General features: G+C 42.9%; 1 protein-coding gene across 1 annotated transcript; it reads right to left on the reverse strand.

Annotated features, from left to right (window-relative positions):
- Positions 1-6,204: 6,204 nt before the first annotated feature.
- On the reverse strand, positions 6,205-20,384 carry LOC138611770 (uncharacterized). The gene is made up of 6 exons (XM_069685007.1): positions 18,817-20,384; positions 17,101-17,137; positions 14,532-16,184; positions 8,534-10,827; positions 7,169-7,257; positions 6,205-6,706 (listed from the first exon to the last, which is right to left on the reverse strand). The coding sequence occupies exons 1-6, from the start codon at positions 20,285-20,287 to the stop codon at positions 6,476-6,478; spliced, it is 5,775 nt and encodes a 1,924-aa protein (XP_069541108.1). The 5' UTR covers positions 20,288-20,384; the 3' UTR covers positions 6,205-6,475.
- Between the last annotated feature and the right edge of the window lie 452 nt (positions 20,385-20,836).

Here is a 20,836-nt window from a genome sequence, read left to right on the forward strand (position 1 = left end):
TATTGTCTGGTTGTGTCGTACTGTTTTTTCCAATCGCTTTTAAACACAAGCTTTGACCATAAATGAGACAGAGGAGGTTATTACAGTTCTAAGCTTAATCCAAAAGTCCGCTGGACTTGGTTGAAGTTCTTGAAGGTGTTTCATTTCTCATCCGAAAGCCTTCTTTAGTTCTAATCTGACTGGTGGACAGAGCTAGAAATATAAGCCTCTGTATGTCTTTAGTATGCTAATAGATGTGTAATTAGGGGCGGGTCGTTAGCCTGAGCTATGAACCCAGTATCACTGAGAGTCGTTAGTACCCACTAGAGTTTTTGGGTCGTTAAGCTCACATGATCCCGAGTGCCTCAACCAAATAAAACTTGTGTTGAGATCACAGTTAGTCAGAGTGGAGCGAGTTGCTGTGGTGATGGATTTGGTGGAGATGTAAATCTTATCTCTTTGCTGATTTTGTTCCGTGCATGCTTAAGTGGTGGTTTTTAACAAATAATCTCACCCTCTGCTTTCTTTAACAGTCATATGTATCACTCACTTTAAATTGTTGCCCTGTAAAATATAAACAAAGGCAGCATGCAGTTAATCGCTTCGTCTGACACCTACCCCCCCCCACCAGCAGCTTCAGGCATTAAAAATAACTATAAAGAAATAATCAATCTTGTCGCTGATGGTCTGGTTTGGTTTTGCAGCTCATATAGAGTCATCAGAATTAATTTCAGTCTATTTCATAACCAGTGAAAAACTCCACACAGGAGCTTTAAGTCGTCTAAAGACTAGAAAGGTGCTTTATAGGTGCATTCCATTTACTGGCACGAAGCATTAAGCAAGCAACCAGCTGCCATCACAAGTGGTTTTTACTGCTCTACTGTTCGAAAACAACATGTTTAAGACTGTTTGTTAGCTTTTTACAAATTATTGATGATAATAATCTAATGTTAATATAAATGAGCACAGATGCTTTTTGCCTTCAGCAATAATCCAGCTATAATTAATACATTTATAACATGGATTAAATGAGTGTATGTGAAAGTTGTTTGTAGTGGCAAACCAACTGCATTTTTTCTCAGCCTTGGAGCCTTTTTCCATCTTTCACAATTTCTGTGGTACTTAAAATTTCAGGCAGCAGCAAGATGGTGACTTCCGGCGCCGACGCGAGTGGCAGCCTCTCCAGCAGATCTACCTATCTATCTTGATTTCAGATGTAAGGACAGACCCAGTACCAAAGGACAGACAGGCTGGCTGTTGAAGAAAGTGTGGCGTTTAGCAGTTAGAGAACCATCAGTACCTCTGAGGAGTGAGTAGGGACAAAAATAAAGCTAAAAGAAAAGTCAATATTGGATCTAAATCATTCATCTCTCACCAGGAGGCCGGTCTGACGACTCAAAGAAATCTAGTGACTGCTAGATGCTAAAAGGTAATTGTAAGCTCACAAGGTCATACCCTGTTTCTGCTGCCCCCTCGTGGCCAGAACTCGGTTACTGCTGGCTTGATTCCCTCATTAACAGCTGTCCAGTATGACCAGGCCTCAGATTTGGATCGCCGCTTTTGCAGTTGGAGGTTTGGTCATTTTCACAAGCAACCAAGGAAGAGACGTGCACATTTCAAAGGGTGTCAAAACGGACCCTTGTTTGTCTAAACAGTTGATGGATGTAGACGTGATTTCCTCTGTTTCAACCCTCTTTTGTTATATGAACCCGTCAACTACGCTCTCTCCCTCTCTTTACTTCTGCTGCTTAAATCTATTTCAACCAAGTGCAGAAAAAAACAGTGTCCACAGAGGTCAGATATGAAAAGAATCTGTGGTCCTGAATGATTGTCTGTCTGCTTCCTGTCTATCCCCTACTGAGAACAGTGGAGGTTGATCAGCTCTGAGGAAGTTAGTGCTCACCTCCACAGTGAGATAGAGCTTTGTGCACAGGGGAGATCACTAAGTCACTAACTTTGTCATACTTTGGATCAAAGCACAGCCAACACTCAGTGTAAATTCTTTGTTTTTTTTCTTCGTATCTTCAGGGACTGCTTCGACATCTCAACGTTTTGTCGCGTTTTATTTTGTGCAACACACACTTTTCACGTTGCGGCTGCACATTGGTTTTTCTGTGACAACACAATTAACTCATCACAAGCCGTCACTCTCGATGTTATGCTACTTTCCACCACTAGCTTGCTTCCAAAAAGAAGCTGGAAAAAATGCTTTAAAACACCCCCCCGTCACACCGCTTAACCCCAGAACAAACGTCAACAAACAAACAAGCCCAAAGAAACACATTTCATTAGTAAACCATCCACACTGTGCTTGCTTGATCCTTCTGTGTGTAAGAAAACATCCTATTTTGGCTCACAGAGATCATGTTGTGTCCCCCTCAGCCTTGCATCCCCCAGGGTTGCCTTTATTCCCCTCCTCCTCCCGACCGCTGCAGTGAAGATGAGTCCACTTCCCTCAGAGGATCCTTCCTCAGGCTTGCGTGAGCATCCCTGTAATTATATTTGTTTAAACAGAGGTCAAATATTAGCTATGGCTATGGGGAAGGGTTTATTACATTTCCCTGCTAGGGAGAATCTCAGAAGCATGTGTGTCTGTTCTAAGTATATTCTGCAGGCCTGAAATAACCGTGAAGAGGCAGCAGAGCTGGAGAATTTGTTTACAAGGTAAACATTTGCTTCCACTTCTTTAAATTAGATTTTAGTGGAGCTGCGGGACTGGATGTAAAACAGGTTTCCCTTCTTTCTCACTTGACCGGTGCATGAGCAAAACATTTTTTTCATAGATCCTTCAGGTTAAATATATAGTTTATACATTCATACATATTTATGTTACTTAAAGCTCCTGTGAGGAGTTTTTCACGCACTATGAAACAGACTGAAATTAATTCTGATGACTCTATATGAGCTACAGAAGCAAACCAGATCATCAGCGACAAGATTGATTATTTCTATATAGCTATTTTTAATGCCTGAAACTGCTGGCGGGGGGGTAGGTGTCAGATGAAGGGATTTACTGCATGATACCTTTGTTAACAGTGAGTGATACATGTGACTGTTAAAGAAAGCAGGTTGAGATTTTTTGTTAAAAACACCACTTAAGCATGAACAGGAGAAAATCGGCAAAGAGATAAGATGTACGGCTTTGTCCACAGGGGGCGCCAAATATCAGAATCAGGATCAGAATCAGGGTTTATTGCCAAGTAGGTTTACACATACAAGGAATTAGTTTTGGTGATTTTGGTGCAGAACAATCAACACAGAACTACAATAAAACAATAAAAGACTTAATAGAATAAGATTTAAAAAAAATAGGCAATAAGAATAAAAATATAAAAAGCAATACGTTGGATTGGATGACTGGCTGTCAGTCAAGCTCCTCGCTATGGCAACGCACAACATCAAAGTCCCAAAGAGAAGCCTCATCAGTCGTACTCGTTACTACGCAATACGGTCTCAGAGCAGACCGTCATCATGGCTGCGTCTGTGCCAAGATAACACAGATACATTCATTGTCATACTTTTTGAACAGGTTGTATAAATTGGCCAATAATATCATTATTAGACGGGCTGCTAACACCTTGTCTTTTCTCTTTATAAAGACCGGATACTACAGGTAAGAGTGCTGTATGTTGGGTGGAAAAAAGTGACTTGACTCGGGACTTGACTTAACTAAGGACTCGACCTGACTTGACTTGACATAACTTGTGACTTGACTTGACTTGGACCAAATTACTTGAGACTTGAGCAAATATGACGTGGTCACAACACTGGTATGTAATGTAATCACTTGCCTCATACAACCCAACTTCAAATAAACCAAACTATCCCTTTAAATGACAGAAAAATCGTACAACATTTTTGAATCGTCTTTCAATCTCTCGCTCCCTTTTGTCACTCCTGGAACTCCACATTAAGAGGAGCCTGAAAATAAAGGCCTGAAACATTTGGACATAAACACTTAAGAGTAAAAAAAGACTTCCTGTGCCCTTTTTTATGAGGACAATAAACATTTTAATTATACCTACTGCAATTTGGGGGCAATAGCAAACATGCGACACTGATGAAATCCCAGAAAATATAAAGAACTGCGCAGTGTTCCGATTAATGGACTGTTCCCAGTGTATAAGCAGCAGGAGCCTGCAGACGGGCTGTAATGTCCAGAACAGCTGGCCCATAAAGACTGAGAGGATGAAGGCCAACAGGACGGAAGCTTTCCTCTGCCCAGTGGCTTCCTGTTTTCAGAGACACAGCTCGAATGAAAGGAAACTGGCTGACCTCAGAGTCACTCTCATCTCACAGTCCAACAAACCCGAGTGCTTAAGAGATGGAATCATTTGCAGTTGCTCGTATAATTAAATAGCGTGATGTGACACACCCAGTGCAATTATAAACTGTCTTGATGTGGCGATCGCTAAACTCTCACTAATTAACATTGGGGGTTTTCACTAATAATTCAACGGTGACAGGACTCCCTCAGCCTGGTAGAGCAGCCAGACAGGCTTGGTTTTGCAGGACGTAGCGGCGCATGCTTCAGCAGGCCCTGTGACATTCACAGCAAACGAGAACGCTGTGTCCCCTTTGAAACTAAAAAACTGTTTTGACATGTTATTGTGATCTTTTCCAAATACTTACCCAAGAAGTTTTTGTTGCAGAAACCTGAGCAAGCTGTGACTAATTCAGGAAACTAAACTAAACTGTAAGAGTCGTGTAAAGGGTTAGGCACCAAAAGTACTTGGTTAGTTTTAGGGAAAGTTGTTTTTTGTATGTATAGGCCCAGCTTTAAGTGGTTCAATATCTACAGTATAGCATTATGACTGTCCTACTTTAAGAACTTGTCAGCAGGTAAAAGTTCTTTGCAAATCTGCAGGGAACTCTGGTCGCCATTGAAGCCGTTCCAGCTGTGAAGTTTAAAGAAGCAAGCGCAACGTGTACATTTGTGTTGTCTTCTGTTCATCTGTAATTCATCTCTGTTCAAAGTTACAATCAGGCGCGAGTGCTCCTGACGGTTTAATCTTGGGGTTAAGGCAAAGATCTAGAGATCAACATTTTAAAGCTCTTCTCTTTGTTTGAAATGGTGCAACTCAAATGATGGACGTTTTAATGCTTCTTCAGTTATTTAATAAAATCATTTCGCAATGTCGGGGGCCTTGTTGACGAGGCTGGCAGCAGACGGGGAGAAACTGTTCCTGTGTCGGGAGGTTTTGGTCCTGATGGATCGCAGCCTCTTGCCAGAGGGGAGGTGTCCCGGGGTGAGAGGGTCCTGGAGGTGTAGAGGTCCTCGAGAGAGAGAGAGAGAGAGAGAGAGAGGGCAGATTGCAGCCAGTCATGATGATGCGCTTGTCCTCGGCAGTGACGGCAGCGTACCACCATAATTGGTGAAATATATGTTTTTATTTTTATCTTATGGATATATGGACATTTTTTTTAACGCGTCTTCAGTTATTTATTAAAAAACATTACACAGAAAAATGTGAGATTTAGTTTTTTCTCTAATACATGATTACTTTGAAAGTAAATTAAATCATTATACTCATCACTTCTAGTTTATATTTGCTAATGCTAATAATTGACCTGCTCAAACTGTTACAATTATTATTATCAGCCTGTCATCATTACAGCTGCTAATTTTACACACATTTGTACCATTATTATTGGCTCTGTAACCATAAGCATTACCTGTTGTAATGAACACACATGTAACAACACATCTTGTCTTTGCCTGTCTCTGTCCTGCATCTCCTTCTCAGCTCATCCAGTCTCAGCAGACGACTGTTCAACGTGAGTCCGGTTCTGCTCGAGGTTTCTGACTGTTAACAGGAAGCTTTTCCTGCCAGTGTGTCGAATGTTGCTAAATATTACTCATGGTGATTCATGTCTCTAAATAACAAAGAGTCTAGACCTGCTCTTGTAAGGAGAAACAAATGGCCTAATGCACTATGCTCTTCTGTTTAACGCTTCAGGTGTGCCCGGAGCTGCAAACACACTGAATTAACTGGGAGTGTTTTTGTAACGGACTTTCTCTCGTCTAAATATCAAAGCATGGGGTCTTGGTTTATCCTGCAGGCTCTTAGGATGGACGGTGCTGTATGTGCACCATCTTTTGATAGTAGTGAGAACAGCTGAATGTCAAATGTTCACTAAACATGGTTAACATTACATTTCATTAAATGGACATGTCTTTGGGTTCTGACCTGCTGTAAACGCTGACGATTATAAGAGGAAATACAGAAAAAACAACAACAAATATATATAAAAACCTGCAAAACAGTTGAAAGCAGAAACAATTCGTTTGAGCAGACTCCAGATCAGTCTTAAGAATAGTTTTTACTCCCTCGGAAGGATGTTAAACCCATTTTATTATTCTCTTTGGAAAACTGAAAAAGACGTTTGTAAGGAAGGTCTTTTTCCCGCTGAGGAGCCTGGTGTCGCTGCAGCAGGGTGGATGAGGTTGTTTATGTAGTTGTTATTTCACAATTATAGTTCACGTTACAGTTTCTCAGATTTCTTCCAGCTCGACGGCTTCCTCATTTTGAGGTTGAATGTTAGGCTGTGCTGCCTGAGGGTTGTCCTCTGCAAACTTTTTCACCTCGGTGTCTTTGAGTATCTGTGAGATGAGCCGCTCATAGAACCACTCCATGTCTTGAGGGTCCTCTGGCCAGACGAGATATTCTCTCCTCTGGACGTAAGCTCTGACGGCGTTGTACTTCATCAGCTGGTAGTGAGCCACCTGAAGTTTCATTGTGTAAGAATAGAAGATAGAGGTCAGTAGTGAAGGTTAATAAAATTATGTTAATCGAAAAGAATTGCACAGCAAATTTCTTCCATGTTTAAAGTAATGTTAAATCTGTATGAAGCCTGACATCTACTGGTGGAAAGTGGGAACTGAAGGGCTCACTGTCCACTGACCTTTGGTGATTGTTCCCTTGGAGAATCAAAAGGGGTAGTGAAAGTGGGCAAAGCCTTTTATCAGCGTTTCTTTAAGCAGGGGGACGGCTCTTAAATGAAAAGGCAGTACAGACTAGTTGGGAACATTGTGGAGCATTAAGCAGTTAAAGAGCCGTATTTGTCCCTCAGGAGTCATGTAATTTATCACCTCAAGTAACGGAGGTTTTCAGTGAATATGTTCCCACATATGCTTTTGTAAATACGTCCTTATGTAAATAAAGTTATTCAGCAGCCTAATACACACCTTCCCTACCACCAACATAATCAGGACATTTGTTAGTTCTTCCAGCATCCGAACCTGCGCCAAAGTGAACGCCTCCAAGCACCAACCGTCTGGAAAGAGAGCGAGATCCAGTGAGTCACTTCTTTCATTATTTACGTCATTTTATTATTCAGAAGTAAAAAGAAAGGCTTTCTGCACATTTGCACTCTCTATTGCACCACTGCACTATTGTCTCCTGTCTAGGTCTGTATATAGTAGTTTTGTGTTACCTTGCCTAACCTGTCCTTGTTTTAGTTTAGTGTTTAGTTTGGTCCAAGTCTCAAGTGAGTCCCGTGTCATTTTTTCTTGGGCAAGTCAAGTCAAGTCACAGGTTATGTCAAGTCAAGTTTAGTGTGTCTGTTCATTGAGAGCAAAGAAAACCTGGATTCTAATTCCTTGTACGTGCCCACATACTCGGCCAACAGAGCTGATTCTGATTCTTTTTCTGGGCCACGGTGCTAGCTTGCACGCTAACTTTCAGAAAACTCAGGACTGCCGGTTGTGTCTTGTTTTTAAAAAAACAAAGTGACTTCTGCAGAGACAAAAAGAAACATAAATTGCTGCGCCTGACCAGGAAATAGTCCAGAGGTTTTTACGCTTCAGGTCTTGTAAAGAGGTTTAATAGTCAGGTTCCTTAGAGACGCCAGTAAACAGATTTGTTTAAGCTTCACACAAAGCCAGGCTAGCTGTAGTCTAGTTTCAAGTCTTTATGCTAAGTCAAGCTTACTGTTTAATGTTACAGACTGGTTGGCAATAATTCAGTCTGTCATTAGCAATATGCATATTCTTGATATGTGTATATGTGTGTATATACAGGGGCGGATCCAGACTCTTTGGACTGGGGTGGCCCAGTTGGGGTACTGACTTAAGCAGGAAATTACCCTTTCTATCTCCACTAATCACATCTACTTTGACTTTATCAAAGCCCTGTGTACATTTTTCAACTTTAAGGAGTAACAGCAGAGTGGCAACATACAAATCTTCTAAGCTTAACCCTTTATGGACTCAAAATTACGATGTATGTACAGGGTAACACTTTAAAGTACTAAAGGAAATGTGATATGGAAAGAATGCTACTAGCAGCCTGTTGCAACACAGGCCAAATAGTTGATTTTAACATATAAGTCTCTGGCAAGGCAAAAAGCCAATCATAGTTTAGGATTTTGGGGTGGCCAATCAGATTTCAAGGGGGGCCAAGGCCACCCCTGGCCACCCCTCTGGATCCGCCCCTGCATATATTTTATTTTTCTAATGTTTCTTCTATTAGTATGCACTGTTACTGTGTAAACACATGAAAGTATAAAGTATCAAAACTGTCACTAGAGATCAACTTCAGAAACACTGTACCTTTAAGGAACTCATTTGAAACGACGCAGACAGTCTTCCTGCTACCCCAGATGGCATCTCTGATGATAGACAGGTGATCCTCACCTGGCAGGAAGTCTCTGGCCTCAAAGCAACAGTTGAAGATGTTGTTCTCTGAAAACTGATTATCCAGCTTTTTCAGCAAAGCAGCTTCCACCCACCCGTAGTCGCTGTCGCTGAAGCAGAGGAAAGCGTCATACTTCACGTCACCCACAGGACGTATGGGTTTTGGGCCCTGAAGGACCCTGACTGTAATCTTTTTGTAGATGATGAATAAAGCCCCTCGGAGGCGGGCGTAAACAAGCCCGCTTATCGTGACCGTGGCGATTAGGAGAGCAGAGATGACGAAGAGAGCAAACCTAAGATCTTGGACGCGCTTTTCGTCGTCTTCCTCACACGGCTCGGTGGAATAATCCAGCAGTGGAAGCTTGTGGAGATCAGCCGGAAACTCACATCTGTACTCCTCAATTGGGCTCAAGAAGGTTACATTCGTCACGTTCAGCCACTTGAGGAAACTCTCCAGATTGCAATCGCAGTAGAACCGATTTGCAGACAGGCTAAGGAAGCTGAGAGACTGGAACGTCGTAGGGTCTGGGGAGGCTAGGAAGTTGTTCGCAAGGTAAAGACGTTTTAGGCTGACTGGAAAGACATCTGACTGAAGGTATGTTAAGGCATTAGACGAGAGGTCAATTTCTACGATCGAGCTGAGACCACTGAAAATCCCATTCGGGAGAGAGGCTAGTGAGTTGAAGCTTAAGTTTAGACCAAGCAGACTCTCAAAAGGGTCAAACAGGTCAAGGCATGTGCCCTGTGCCCAAATTACCTGCAGGGAACTGTCATGAAGATCGAGCACTTGCAAACTACTATAACGAAGTGTAACGTTTGGACTAAGTGTGCACCACTTGATTAAGTTGCCACCAAAGAATAAATTCTGGAGACGACTGAAACGAGTTAAAATGTCATAAACGTCGTCTAAGCGTGTTAACCTGTTTTCTGTCACGTCCACATGCATGCTGCTCATGCCAAAGTCAGCGATACTGTAAAGTGAGTTTAACTTATTGTCGCTCAAAAGGAGAAAATCTAAGTTTGGTAACGACGCAGGGTAACCCAGGTTCTTCAGGGAGTTTCCTGTAAGATATAACGCTCGCAATCTGGGAAGACCACTGAATGCTTTGTATCCCAAAGCACCAATGTGGTTGTAGGACAAATCCAACACCCTTAGATCCGTCAGACTGAGGAAGGTGTGAGAATAGATTTCTCCTAAGAGGTTGGATGACAGATTGAGCATTCGTAAATGTCCTTGAAGACCATTAAAGGCGTTCCTGTTTATCTTATTAATTTTGTTTTTTGAAACGTCAATTATTATTGCATCCTTTAAAGGTCTAAAAACAGCTTCCTGTAAAGCAAATATATAGCTTTTAGAAAGATCTAAAATCTCAACTGCACTGTTTAGGAGGCCTTCGAATGTGCTTTCGTCAGGGTCAGGGAGGTTGTCATGGGAGAAACCTTTGCCACTGTGTCCAGAGAGTATAAGATGAGCAATTTGTGTCCCCATTATTGCTTTGAAAAATTCTCTTAATGTGTTCAGGCTGAACCCAATGGAGGATAAGTCTAGTGTTTTAAAGGCCACCCCTCTGAAAGGGTTCCCGCATCTTTCCCAGTCAAAATCTCCACGCTGCTGTCGGGTTAAGTAAGTGGAGGCCAAGTTCAGGAATGTGAAGTGTATCCCCCGGAAACCAACAAGATCTTCCTCACATAATTCTTCAATCCGATTCAGTTTGAGGTTTAGCTGTGTGAACTTGTTGAGTCTTGAAAAGAACAGCCCAGGTCGCACTCTCACTATGTTGTTACCAAAGAGGTCAAGCATTTCTAAGGACAAAAGGGGCTGCAGAAAGTTTTCCGACAGTATGGAGTCTGACAAATTGCAATGGTCCAAAAAGAGGTGCTGTAACTTGTACAGTCCTGCAAATGCCCTTGGCTCAAGCTGGAGGCCCTTATTGTCGCCTAGGACCAACCGTGTCAATTTCCTCTGCCTGAGGAAAGCATTGTTCCTTATGATGAGCTGCACATTTTGCGAGCCGAGATCTAACTGCTGCAGCTGCTCATAGGCTCTGAGTGAAGTGCTGTTGATCTCACTGATGTAGTTCATCTCCAAGTAGAGGTGGGTGATGTTGAGAGGCAAGGCAGGAACCCAATAATGGTGCTTTGAGGAGCAAGCAGCCACAAGGCCGTACAAAGTGCATGATGGGTCGCATGTGGATACCTGCAGGTAGAAATGTGGTATTATTTCTGAAAAATGACTGAACTCCATCACTGTTAAACAACCCAGCCAGCAGGGAACGTTCCCGTAACATCGGCTAACATCACCTACAAGTTCTAATGACGTTTGAAAGGAAACGTTTTACTCTAATATTCAAAGAACGTTTAAGGATGTTTATCATTTCTAATAAAGTTAAACGTTAAAACTTGAACGTTTTAATGGCAACATTGTGAAGATATTTTCAGGATGTTATTGAGGCGTGGGATGTCAGAACGCCTTTTATAGAACATTTGCTCAAAGTTCCATAATAACAGAGGTAGAACATGCTCACTGCAAAATTCTGAGGATCTTTTCAAGACGTTAGTACGGCCTCAACTATCAGAACGTGATTCATAAAATGTTCCTGAAATGTGATTTGAACGTTCTCACTGCAACTTTCTGAAGATGTTTTCAGAGAACGTTCTCCTGCTATTAAGAGGAACATTCTGGGAACCAAATAAAAACTTCCCCATCAAAACATTACCAGAACACGCGTAACATTAACGTGATATTCTCTGAACGTTCTTAGAATACAAAACTTTAGTTCTTCAATTTGAAACCGTTACGAAGAACCTCTTAAACTCTTTTGAAAATGTTTTAAATGTTTTAAAAACTTATGAAGCTTTAAAGGTTCCCCAGCTGGGAACGTTTTGTTCTAGGAACGTTCTGAGAACGTTACGTGAAATGTTCTGGTAATGTTCTGGGTGGGAAGTTTTTATTTGGTTCCCAGAAAGTTCCTTTTAATAGCAGGAGAACGTTCTCTGAAAACATCTTCAGAACGTTGCAGTGAGAACGTTCAAATCACATTTCAGGAACGTTTTATAAATCACATTCTGATAGTTGAGGCCGTACTAACATCCTGAAAAGATCCTACACTTTTCTTTCAAACGTCATTAGAACTTTTAGGTAATGCTAGCTGACAGTTAAAATAAGTTAAAACAAGTTAAAACAAGTTAAAACAAGTTAAAACAATGCGAAAGAAAGAGAAAGAGAAAAACAGACAACAAAGGCACACATCGAAGCAACACAGCAAAGCGTTGGGATCAATAATAATAATAATAATTCAGTTATGGTATGTTGTTAGTTATCTTAATTCATTCATTGGTACACATTCTTATATTGCTAAACATTGTGTCAGATTATTTATGCTAACAGTGATGGGCTAATTTAATGATGCAATCCAATTATCACTTATGTTGTTTATATGCGAACCTCAGCTCAACTGGAAAAAAAAGATGAGGCCATAAGTGCAGCACTAAGCATGGGCATAGACATTTGACCTCATCGTGACCTCACCTGTGACCTCTCAAAGTTATGAACACACATTTATAAACTAGTTTCTGCACTCATTAAGGCTGAAAAGGTCATTTGATGCACACACAAGCTTTTCTTCCCTCTCTTAAAACATGAGGATAATATGCGTTATAATATTACATCTGCAATAAATAGGGTAAACCTTTGTTTCGCAAGAGGCGGGCTATGAAGCAGAAAATGTAAGCATTCTTGACTACTGCTACTACTGCTGCTACTACTAATAATTATGATAATAAAAATGGTAATGATTGTTAAAAAGTTGTTTTAAAAAATTGTAGCATTAGGCTTTTTAATGTTCAGTTTCCCTTAACACAAATATAAGTGATGAGTTCTGAGCCTGATGTTGTGCACATACCTGCAGGTAACCAATGATACCCAACTTAAGAGCCAGCGCCCACATATTGTCCTCGCCCTATGAAGAGAGAAAGAGGAGCTACAGTTACAGACTGTTTGCTTTAGTAGGGTCATGGTTCACTGCTGTAGAGTCGCACTGCTCGGTAAACAACCGTTCATGCCTGATGCGGACATAGAAAAATAAAGCGTCATTCAAATTGTAGACATGTTTTCTTTGAGCTAATAACTGGAATTTGTCGCACCTGCTATACTATCATATTTTATTTGTGCAGTAAGATATTATGAGAGGTTAGATTTATTAGTCCACATCTATTTTTTTTTTACCTATGATGGTCAGCAGATACTCCAGGAGGAGCACTATACAGCTTGCGACAACAGCAGGGTGTCTTCTGGAAGAGCTTCCTCAAGTCGTCCCAAAGTACCTCGGATACATCCAATCAGGTTGGAGCCTACTTTGGAAAATGGAGGCTCCAACTGGGTACTATTACCCACTACCTTTAAAATATGTAAAAACAAACAAAAGGAGAGAAAGAATTATCATCGAGCTGTAGGCTGCCTAACTTTTTAAGTAGCCTGTAGCTTTGGGGGTTCTTATCGAACTAGCCCCCAATAGCTGACTATTACAACAGCTTTACAGGGTTTATTTCAAACTGGCCCAGTTTTAACACCATGTGTCAGGATTAATCCTTTCGGAAACAAGAGGGGCGTATGCTAACAACATTGATAGTTAAAACAACTGTTACGAGAGTGTAAGAAACTGTCAAATCAAGCGAGTAAACCCAAAATAATCTTCATAATCGGTATTGTCCTGTAAATGTAAAGCGACCATCTTACCTTTGAAGAGAAAACATTCAGTTGTTCTCCCGTGGGCAGAGTTCTTACCTCGCTCGTGCAGATCTTCCCCACTATCACAACATCGCACCCGCTGTGTCGGTTTGGAAATCTGCCCCGATAGCCCTAACGTTCAAGTAATGATTTTTTTTTCACGTTTGACATAACTGAGAGATGTCGCAAATCCCTCAGTTGAACAATAACATCTTCCTCTTTCGAAGACGTCTTTCCTGATTGTTTATCTCTATTCTTAGCAGTGGTCCCATAAGGGCAGTTAGCTTATGTCCTGTGGAGAGTAAGCTTTTCAAACTGCTACTATGACGACGTCTACCGTTAGGCTACTAACATTGCCGCTGCTATACATTGATGTAACTGCTGCCACTGCTTCAGCCTATAGTAGGCAACTATACTGCTGCAACTATCACTATTGTACTACCTGCATAATAAGTTATAATAGGAAATTAAAAAGAGAGCTAGTTTTACTGTAGGGCTAATATTTTCTCAAAGTGGATACATGGAATCAAGAATAATATTAATTGTATAAATTAAATTATAGTTTTGGATAATTTCCCCTTAGAAAGGCCTACCTTTTATTTTTTTAAATACTCTATTAAGGCTTTACTCTCCAATAACCTTTAAAAATATGTAAATTAATTTAACATATTGCTATCTATGCGTATGAGTGCTGCTTAATGAGCTTTATGGCCTCATGGGGGAGCATTGATCAAATTGGGTTAGCCACTTCCAGAAAAAGTAGTTCATATTCCCCCCCACAGGGTGGCGCTGTCGGCCTGTGTCTGAGGCAAAAAAGGGCCAAGAGCTATGACAATAAAAACAGACATCTTCTTCATTCATATTTTTTATAATTCAATAATGTTCCAGAACAATCTTTTCGTCTTCAGTTATTACATTACATTTGTTGTATGTGAGTTGAATGGCAGATGAGATCAAAGGCAGGCAACGTTATTACAGCTTTAATATGAATCTGTTGTCGTTCAGTGGCATTATGTTCTGTGGCATTACCACATTTCTGTCGTCAATGTTCTGCTGCATCCTTCAGAAACTGTCCAAAACTGTCTCTGTTGCTCGGTTTCCGAGACCTGTACATTCACATGTCGTGCTTAAAACTTCTATCCGATTCTTTTAATTCTCTTTTACACGTCACTCGTCACCGACCGTAAACCGTGTGTTTCGCCGTCCTGAGCTTTGAGCCCACCGGCGTGCTCCATTTTATCTCTGCGACTGAGGATGTGATGAGCGAGGAACACCACCAACACTATAAAAAAGACAGTGCACACTATTATCCCCACAAGACCCCCCACTGTCACCGCGGAGGGTTGCCTTGTCGGACTTGGTTGTGTCGCAGGTGGTCTTGTGGGGAGTTTCGTGGTATCTCCGGAGCCCTCAGACCCTCCATCAGTGTCCGTATCATCGTCGGTTTTTACGCACCTGTGTTGGTCAACTAATGTATATCCTCGAGAGCATGAGCAAACATAGCCGCCGAAAGTATTTTTACAATGTTGTGCGCAAGCATAGGAGCCACACTCATCCATGTCTATGCACACTGAATGGCCTCTCCTTTCCTCAAGTATATAACCTACGGGGCAGTTACACTGGAAACTGTTATTCGGGTCGCACTCGGCGAGGCACTCCTCCTCACCACAGTGAAGTTTACACTTATTCGGTGCCTTTTGGTCCTCCTTATATCCATCATAACAAGAGCACTCGTAGCTACCAGGAGTGTTGGCGCACATGTGCTCACATGGAGCAGACACGCACTCGTCCACGTCGAGACACATGTCGCCAGTCATCTTGTATCCATCCTTGCAGACGCACTGAAACCCGCCGAGGGTGTTGACGCACATGAAGTTCTCCCCGGGACACTGCCGCTGGTCCGTGCAGTCGTTAAAGTCCACGCACGACCTGCCGTCCTTTGCCAGCTTAAAGCCGTGGTCACACGCGCACGCGTAGGTGTCTCCCTGCTTGTGGCAGACGTGCATGCAGCCCAGGGTCAGGCACGGGTCTTCTGTGTCCAATTCGCAGGTGACTTTATTTACAGGGTTGACGGCTTGTCCCTGTGGGCAGTAGCAGGAGGGAACATTGCTGAGGTCTGCGCATTTGTACTCACACCCTCCTTCATCTATCTCGCAGCTCCAGGGGGCTTGCATCCACTGTTCGGAGAAACAGACGTATTTGGTCTCCGCTGGCATTCGAATAGCGGTGGTTCCTGGGGGCAAAGACGGCAAATCCTCACCCTGAAACCCTAAGGGGGTGCTGTAGGTGACAGACTCGCCCCCTGCAACCTCCAGACTTGTGCATGGCTCTTTGAAGCTGTGTTCACAGAGAAATCCAGCTCTCTGCTCACCGCATGGCTCTTGGATCCATTTGAAGTCGTCCTCCCTGGAAACTGAGACGCACTGATTAGAAGAGCAGCTGCTGTCAAAACTCGGCAGCCAGTTGAAGAAGTCACTTTCGCTGTCTTTGGTCACCCACTGGTAACCTTTAAGCTCAGCAGCAACGTCTGGGCAGTTGGTGGGTAGATGTAAACCGATCCAGAACCGCCCCGTAAAGTTTCCCAACAGGATAAAAAGAATGTCATGGGACTCAGACGAGCGTACTGTCATTAAATGGCCACTAAGATCTCTGCAATGTTTCTCCGCGTGCCAGTAATCGCTGGGATCTCGAAACACAGTGAAACACTGGTTCCCGATGCAGTACCCGTTATTCGGCTCTATCGCGCCGGCTCTTCCCGTCAGGAAAGTCAACACGATAACAAAAAGTCCCGTTACAGCCTCCATGTTTGAACCTCGGTTGTGTCCGCTTAAGTTCTGTCGCCTTCAAGCAGTCTGTAGGCTTGTTTGTTTGAGAAAATATTTTGCTCGCATTTATAACCCCCACAATCCATGTTAGTGTCCCGGCGGAGGAAGGAAGTCGGTCTTAATATGCCTACTGTTCACTGTCCCTTCACAAACTTGCGGACCAAATTCCCAATTACGCACGGGCTTTGCGCACGTACGCACAGAGGCCACGCGCACGCAGAGGAGCATCTAACCGACGCCCCCCTTGTGCAGTAACCCCTCCCAGGTCCAGTCAACACAAAATGTCAGTCCAAACAAGTCGTGCAGTCTGTTGATCAGACTTTCTGTCCAGTTTTTTATTAAAGCCATGAAGAGGACGTGGTAACACTTTCCCCCTTTCTTTTTCTCTCGTTTTGGACGTCATATGCCAAAAAATGAGACAATGGAAGTTAATTTCCATCTGAGAAAAGGGCTCAGATGTGAAACACAGACGTAAAGATGAGGAGAATAATAACATGAGTACAGTACAGTGTACAGTATGTGATATGACATGCTGACAAATGACACATGCACAGTGCATCAGAAAGTTACCTATTTATTAGCTAGTGTTCATTTTGTCATCGCCAGACCTCCTTTTCATTTACATCAATTTGATCCATTATTATTGTTTTACAGACTGATGAGGCACGGTGGCATCAACTCATTGCCTCTTTAATCCAGGTAATACTTTGTCCAGTGTTGCACTTACTACACATTTCTGTGGAGAGTGGGCTAAATGTATGAAGCAGCATTAATACAGTTGTTTGAATGTAAATATCTGAGTTACATAAAGTTAAGGAGCCAGCTGAGTACATTTTCCATGTATCATTCAGCCTTTTATACAGACTTGTAGCAGCAGAGCACATCAGAGTATGGTGCAGATGTGTTCTCATATATGCCGACCACAGCCACACCGTTTTCCTGTCATGTTTAACTCAAAGTGTGCAGCATCTGTGAGATGTCGGTATACTGTCAGCAGCACTTTAGGATTACTAGTGATTAACTAACGTGTAATTCCTGTACACTCGAATCAAGCCCTGCAGGACTTTTCAGTATGCACCCAGCATCACTCATGTGTTTACAAAGAAACCCCACGTGGGACATTTCAAAATATGGATTTGTCATGCAGGAGAGAACGCTGTCGTCTTTGCATTTGAAAGCCTGATTATGTCCATAAAGCTTAAATATCTGCTGCCACAAGTTATCAGCATGCATCAGAAGTAGGTCCTATGGCAACCAACACACCCCAAAACAAACACCAGTGTGCCTCCAAACTAGACATTGTGCATCCCTATAAACTGTCATCCTAATGCAAAACAATGTCACATGTTTTACAAGCAAACATCCATTACAGCGAGCCAGTGTGCCCGTGTAACACGAGAGCACGAGCAAATGAACACAACAAAGATTTATAAACAGTTCTCAAATATAACCGACGTGTGAAATGCCACATTATAAACGGCAGCTCAGTCTGGACCGGTTTATGTCCCGGTAAGGACCTAGCGTGGAATTGGGACTGGTAGCTGGAGAGGTGCCAGCTCCTTCCCTGGGCTCCGATGAGTGTCCTTGAGCAAGGCAACGAACCCCCCACTGCTCGGGGCGCATGTCCATGTGCAGCCCCCTCACTCTGACAGCTCTCCATTAGTGCGTGTGCATGGAGTCCTGTTTGTGCATGTGTGTATTTCGGGCCTATGTGTGTGTAGCACATTTGAAAAACCCAGAGTGAAAAAATGTAATTTCACCTCTGGGATTGATGAAGTATCACTTCTTACATAATGAAAATGTTCAGGGCAGACCGCGGCAAACTTTCCTTTTAACATTAAAGAAGTACAGCAGTGTGACAACAGTGTAATTAGACAGGGACAACTTTAAATCAAACATAAAACTCTGTTAAGAGAGAACACAAACAGGGTTCCTATTCCTGGATTTTTAACACATTTAAAGAAATGAGCTATAATTACAGTGTTAACTACATTTTACTTTAAGTACCACTGAAAGCTTTTTTTAATTCTCATAAAAATAATAGTTGATAACTGAACTTATAAACAAAGTGAATCGGAAATCTACTCTAAATTTAAAAAAAAATCACTATTATGAGATTACAGCATGTGATTGATTACATATGTAAAAGATGAACAGTTCAATTCATCACAGCTGTTCTCTGAGGAAAGACGGAGAAGCGACATCTCACGGAGGTCAAAAGAAGGCAGCGCAATCCCTCACAGGTCACGTTAAAGCTCCTGTGAGGAGTTTGTCACCGGTTATGAAACAGACTGAAGTTAAGTCTGATGACTTTATATGAGCTATAAAAGCAAACCAGCCCATCAGCGACATGATTGATTATTTCTATGTAGTTATTTTTCATGCCTGCTTAAACTGCTGGCGGGGGGTAGGTGTCAGCCGGAGCGATTACCTGCACGCTGCCTTTGTTTACATTTTCCAGGGCAAACATTTAAAGTCACTGATACATATGACCGTTAGAGAAAGCAGGATAAAACACTTGAGCATGTCCAGGACAAAATCAGCAAAGAGATGAGAGGTACGGCTTTGTCCACAGGGGGCGCCAAATTCAATCCGAACAAAAAGTTCCTCACAGCAGCTTTAAAGTGTCTCCGAGTCGTTTTTTCAACAGTCCAACGTCAGCCTCTTATACGTCTCTGTGGTCACCTGCTGCAGATAGAAAATATCGATTTCATGATGTTTTAAGGAGGACAGCTGAAATTTGCCACAACGTCTCACCGTGTTTCGGACCAGGAAAAACAGCAGCGCGGCAAACAACGCCATGAACACTGTGATTCCGAGGATGCTGCCGGTCTTGATGTAAGAGGGCACTGAGGCTGGGCGAGCGCTGGCTGGAGTGGGGTACAGGGAGGTCGAGCCTGATCCGTCCTTCTCGTCAAACTTGTCCTCAAATTCAGTGGGAACACACTTGTCATTGAGCAACTCAAACCCCTGGTTACACAAACATCTGTAGTCACCGTGTGAGTTTTCACACTTGTGATCACCACATCTGTCTTTTCCCTCAATCTCACATTCATTGATGTCAGAGCAATAGGCTGTGTTGTTTATCATGTCCTTAATGTAACCATCTGGGCAGTTACAATCATGTTTTTTCTCCCCCTTATCGTTTGTGGTTGTGATGCAAAAGGCTAGACACTCCCTCTCACCGCAGTGCAACTCACACTTAGTAGGGTCTTTGGCTGACACCCTGAACCCCTGCCTGCACATGCACTGAAAAGCCCCACTGTATAGCTCACACTTCATATGCTCACACTTGTTGCAGATAGAAACGTCCATACACACTCTATCGTGCTTATCGAATCCGTCTTTGCAGATGCACTCGAACCCACCCGGAGTGTTCCGACACTCTTCACCCTCACCTGTGCATAGGTTCTCCCCTTTACACTCGTCCACTTCCACGCAGCTGATATTGTTGGGATGGAGACTGTGCCCTGGGGGACAGGTGCAGGTGTGTGTTTCAGAGTGTTTGTTGCATCGGTGCTCACACCCGCCTTTCAGCTCTTCGTCACAGCTCCAGGGAGCTTGGATCCAGGAACCCGAGAAACACACAGACTTGGATTCCGGATATTTACCGCCAACTTTTTTGGCTACAGCGACTGTTCCATGAGGAAATGTTTCCGAATCTTTTACCTCAAAGCCCATAGGCTGCACGGTGTACGTGACCTCCTGTACACCTCCGCCTGTCTGCAAGCCTGTGCAATTATTCTCGAATACATATTGGCACAGAAACCCGTCAAGCTTTTTCCGGCACGGCTCCGACAGCACCTCGAGGTTCCGAGAGATGGAGGTGCAGTTTTGGGGACCTGCTGCTCCTGTTGTCTCGTTGGTGCTGGGCACTTCCAGCCAGTAACTACCGCCGAGCCCACCGACCACACTGCTCAGTATCGCTTTGTGTGTCGGACTGTACGCGTAAAAGCGTCCTCCCGAGCAGCTTTTCTTCGCGCCTGGGAAGTCCTCGGGCTTCTGGAAAAGCGCAAAACACGTATCGCCGGCGCAATGTCCGCGCTGTGAGAAAACCATGTCCATCAGCCCGAAGAGGGAAAACACGCAGATAATAAGTGCGCGTGCTGTGTGATCCATTATGTCGGTGTTAGAAGAGCAGGCGATGGTGCTGTTAACCTTTTAGTTCGACGATCTGAAGCTGATCAAGCGACTGGAAGCTCAACGCAGTCCCCATTTATAAAAGCCTCCACTCGGTTTTTTTTAATTTTCCTGTCGGACCAGGAAAGGAAGGAAGCTGTGTCCTGGCCAGTGGCTCAAGCCCTGGACTGTTTGCTCAACCCCCACGCTGTCCAAAATCCTTATCTTAAAAACATGGCCCATCAAAACACACACAGACAGAGCACACACACACACACACACACACACACACGGGCATTTAATGTTTGTAAGAGTTGATAGAATCATAAGGATCACTACCCTGCCCCATGAGTCTTTTCTTACTGAAGAAGCTTCCTTCTTTTAAAGTTAAAGCCTCATGTCATGCAGCTAAATGATTAGACTTCTAACCTCATTAAATCATCTTTTAAAATCAGTGGGATTTAGATTTTTAAAAGGTTCAATAATAATAATAACTGCAAAAGTGATTCTTCTGTTTTCTCCGGTTAATAAAAGTCCCCTGTTGTCTCC

This window comes from Semicossyphus pulcher, unplaced genomic scaffold, assembly GCF_022749685.1.
Source record: "Semicossyphus pulcher isolate SPU_LCO1_2020_fin unplaced genomic scaffold, fSemPul1.0.p SCAF_11, whole genome shotgun sequence".
NCBI classification, from domain to species: Eukaryota; Metazoa; Chordata; class Actinopteri; order Labriformes; family Labridae; genus Semicossyphus; species Semicossyphus pulcher.